Source organism: Echinops telfairi, unplaced genomic scaffold (assembly GCF_000313985.2).
Source record: "Echinops telfairi isolate 266 unplaced genomic scaffold, ASM31398v2 ScPeMD7_7424;HRSCAF=8462, whole genome shotgun sequence".
NCBI lineage: Eukaryota > Metazoa > Chordata > Mammalia > Afrosoricida > Tenrecidae > Echinops > Echinops telfairi.
Window position 1 is genome coordinate 86922469 of NW_022111324.1, and position 4360 is coordinate 86926828.

At 38.1% G+C, this 4360-nt stretch overlaps 1 protein-coding gene across 4 annotated transcripts in view; it reads right to left on the reverse strand.

The window, feature by feature from the left end:
• ARV1 (ARV1 homolog, fatty acid homeostasis modulator) overlaps positions 1-4360 on the reverse strand; it is a 25504-nt gene that overhangs the window by 5253 nt on the left and 15891 nt on the right. For 3 of the 4 annotated variants that reach the window (XR_006680835.1, XM_045298168.1, XM_045298167.1), the window contains exons 4-5: positions 2756-2980; positions 1861-2007 (exon numbers count right to left, since the gene is read on the reverse strand). Coding sequence is in view for 3 of the 4 variants with exons in the window: in XM_045298168.1 (XP_045154103.1) it covers positions 1865-2007; positions 2756-2980 (368 nt within the window). In the remaining variant the exon portion in view is untranslated. Of the gene's footprint in view, positions 1-1746; positions 2008-2755; positions 2981-4360 lie in introns of those variants that run through there. The other variant, XM_004712166.2, reaches the window with a different exon arrangement.

A 4360-nucleotide genomic window follows, 5' to 3' on the forward strand; every position in this document is an offset into this window, starting at 1 on the left:
ATGAACTGGGCTGATGACAGCAAGGTCAGCAGTTTGAGCCCACTAGCCGCTCCATGGGAAAAAGATCGATACACTGTTTTCTCCCACAAATATTTACAGCCTTGAGCCACAGGCAACAGTTCTATTCTACCCTACAGGGTTGCTATGAATCAGAATGGATTTGATGGCAGTTAATTGGGATGTGTCAAAGCTGGACAATGAATTAAGGAAGACTGGGAAGATATCTATCTTGTAAAAAGTACAGCCAGAATGCTCCTTAGAAGTGAGGATGGTGAGACTTTGTTTCATGTACCTTTGGATATGTTATTAGGACAGACCAGTCCTTGAAGAAGGATGTCATGCTTGGTAAAGTAGATGATTAGCAAAAAAGATGTCCTTCGATGCAATGGGCTGACTCAGTGGCTGCCAAAATGGGCGCACACCTAACAATTGTGAAGCTGGAAAAGAACAGGCAGTGTTTCATGGTGTTGTACAAAAGGTTGCTATGAGTCAGAACTGACGTGATGCTACCCAATAACAACAATATCACAGGAAAATGTTTCCCAAAGAGGAAGAAATAGAGGCATAAACAAACTGCTGTGGAATAAAGAGCTACCGGTGTCTGGCGGCAGAGGGGAAGGTGTCATGGTAGAGAGCGAATAAATGAAGTCCTAGGAGGGAAAACTAACTGATCATGAAGTGAAGTGAAGGCAACTGGGTGACGGCTGGGCCTTTCAGAGAACTAGATAGAGGGCAGAACAGCTATTTTCAAGGAATATGTAACAGAACAAGAAACAAATGACTAAAAGTATTACCTACAACTTTCCAAGATATCGTCATGGACAGTCTGTTTCCGTCTGCATCTGCCTTTACTTACCATATGTTCCCTTTCTACAACCCCAGATTTCACAAGCCAGCTTCAAGATCCTACTCTGTAACACAGAGGCTGTACAGACAGACTGCAGTCTGGTCTGGTTATGACTGGAAGAAGGGCAATGCTGACATACCGGAAACCAGCCTCAGAAAAGACACTGAACACAACTTCTGAGATGAGAGGGAGGGAAAACGGGAAAGAATGCATGATCAGCGGAGTTCTGACATGGAGAAGGAAGCTGAGGGGTCCAGGTTCTCAGAAGAATGGAAGACAAGCTGGGAAGTAACACTGGACCTGTGACTGAAGAGCCTGGGTAGACTTTCAGAACTACAGCACAGAGGACACTTGATGAGAAATTACCTAGAAGTAAATACAAAGGCAAAGGAATCACACAGTTGCCCAATGGTGCTTTTTGGCAGCAATGACTTGCTCAAGAAACACTTGTGTTGCTTCCTGGAGAACAAGACGGTAAGACTCACCACATGGCCATAACGAGGTAGGTAATAAAGATGGGCACTACATAGTTGATTGCTATCAAGGGGCTAATAAAGAATCACTGGAACTGGTTAAAAAAGAAGAGGCAAATGAAATCAGAAGTAGATGTTAGAGGTCATGTGATTAAAAACTAAAAAAATGTAGCAAAAAGCAGAGCTGAAATGTAGCAAAAAACAGAATAGCTGGAAAAGTTTTTGGAGGGATTTTAGAGGCCAAGATGTTAGTAGGAGTTAACAGGAGTTGAGGTGTTAGAGGGCAGGGCACCAGGAGTAACAAAAACATGGATGTTGATGTCCCTTGTGGATGGTGAGAGAAACTAGAGGAAAGGTGTCTGAGAGCCATATACTCTAGTCCTTGAGGGTGGTGGAGAGGAATTAGAAGCAACAGGACGCTTGGAATGGGTTATGCAAGTGCACTGGTTTATTTTACAAGTATATTTTTATTTGTAAATTAGTAATATGCAAAGGATATTAGTCTGAAGATATGGACGCTACTGCTGGTTTTAGCAGTACCTCTTCAAAAGTCTTGAGATTTATAGATGGCACAATCACTTCCAATGTCCCACTCCATTCTCTGGTAGAAGTAGACCATGGTGCTTTCCAATAGCCATCCACTCAAGATGGCTAAAAAAGACAATTTCCAGTTGATGTTCAAGGTCACTGGAAAAGAAAAACCAACTAGTTAAGTATTTAAGAGGTAAGTCCAATGGTACTGACATGGAAATTAGGTGGTGGCACAAATTGGTTTGCTAAGGTGATTGGATTTAGAACATTTGTATTTGTTTGAATTAATCTATGCTGTTCCCTTCTCCCATCAGCACACATTTTGAGAACCAAAGCATCTGCTTATAATAAAAACACTGAGCTTATCCTATTCAAATTAAGAAGCAGATTCTTATGAACACTTGATAAAATAAAAAAATAGACTTTAAGGTTATAAAGAGAATAACAATTAAAAAAAAAAAAAAGAAACCTCTGTTGTCACAGCCTGCAAGACAGTCAGGACTGTGGCAAAAGGTTGCACACACAGCTATTTACCACCCCTTTCCTGGAATAGCAGAACTCTAGTGTATTGGGAGGCATTCTATCCTGGCTTGACATTTGCCAAGCCATGGCATTTTCGAAAAACCCTTAACCCTGATAACCTAATCCTTCATAAAAGGCAAGTAATAATGGCTGTTCCATTAACCTCGTGATAAGAGTACACATGAAAGCATTTTGAAAAATATGAAGTATTATGTAGCTAAATTGGATGAATCCCGAGTCACTGAGTCTCTGGCAAGCATAAAACATTACAACCAGTGCCAGGTATTGTTGTTATCCTATTTAGAATTCGATATAAAAACTATAGTTTCAAACAAAGGCTTTAAGTTTCTATATGGGTTAAAAGCTGAAAAGACAGACATACCTCTAATTGCTTGAAAATTTGATGTCAAGACAAACATTTTAATTAGTTTGAGGCACAGAGTTGTGTAGTCATGTTCCCAAATGACAGCTGGAATCAGCAAGAGTTTTCCATAGCTAGATAATAACAGTGCTTTCATCAATAAAATGAAGTTGGGCTTTTTTTTCGCTGTCATGGGTCGTTCGACCCACAGAAAAGTAAAAATGCCAACCAAAAAGGCAGTCTGTTCTAAGGAGGAAATGAAAAATAAAAACATAAATGTTCCCATCCAAACCATATTCTTTTAAAGAAAGCAATTAAGCCACAAATTCCAAAAGGTAACTTATTAATTCACTTCATAAGAAATACTGTATTAAGATATAATTTTTTAAATGAACCTCTTTTTGTACCAAATCTTGCTGGAATGGTTTCAACAACTTTCCAACAATTCTTTTTGAAGCATTTCATCATTTGCCAAAGGATAAAAATGACCCCACAAGAGTTGTAATCCGTTACTTTTCCAAGTTTATTCTCTGGAGCAAGATTCTGTTTAACTATCGTCAGTGTAAGAGATCTCCACAGAAAGAATTAACCAGGAGAATAGTGATTTTTAATTTTAAAAGATGGTATCCATTCTAAGAATAACATATGCAGTTATTTTTCTTCTTGCTTTCTTCCATTATTTATGACATGCCTACTACATACAAAATTTTGAATACTGTTATCACCAAAATCAAATGAAAAGAGTTCACTTATTATTTTAACCAAACTATTTCTGAGGGCAATTCCTTGTGTTCCCAGGGAGTATTAATAGAGCACAATATATGTTAGAAGAAGCAATAGTTCCTTTGGTATTCTATTGGCCAGAATATGGCATAATCTGTTCCTATTAAGTAGGAATTTAACATTTCTTTTTAATTGTACTATGATTTCATTAGGATTGTGAGTCCTCTGATTACCCAACTGTACAAAGCTTGAGTTGAAAAACTCACTCCCATTGAGTCCATTCTGACTCACAGTGCCCCTATAACACAGAGTCAACTCCCCTTGTGGGTTTCTAAGATGGTAAATCTTCACGGGAGCAGAATGCCTCACATCTTTCTGCCCTGGAGCAGCTAGCTGGTGGTTTCTAACTGCTGACTTTGTAGTTAGCAGCCCAATAAATAACCCACTATGCCATCAGAGATCTCTTTCTAATTCTGTTTGTCTTTTATTTGTAGTTTCTGCAGAATCCAGTTTATCACACTAAAGCAGAACATACTACATTCTTTTTAAAATGTCTTAGAACATGGTCAGACTAAACAACTCACTGCTATTGAATAAATGCTGACTCAAAGTGACCCTATAGGATCACTTGTTGCCCCATGAGTTTCCGAGACTATAAGTTTTTTTTTTAAATAAAAAATTTATTATAATGTGGGTTATAATAATCAATTGCGTTACAGTGGGCATAATTATTTTGCATTCATATGAACAAAATTTATTTGCATTATTGCCAGTTTTTTTTAAATCATTTTATTGGGGGTTCACACAACTCTTATCACAATCCATAGATACACCATTGTGTCAAGCACATTTGTTTGTTTTTTTAATCGTTTTATTAGGGGCTCATACAACTCTTATCACAAT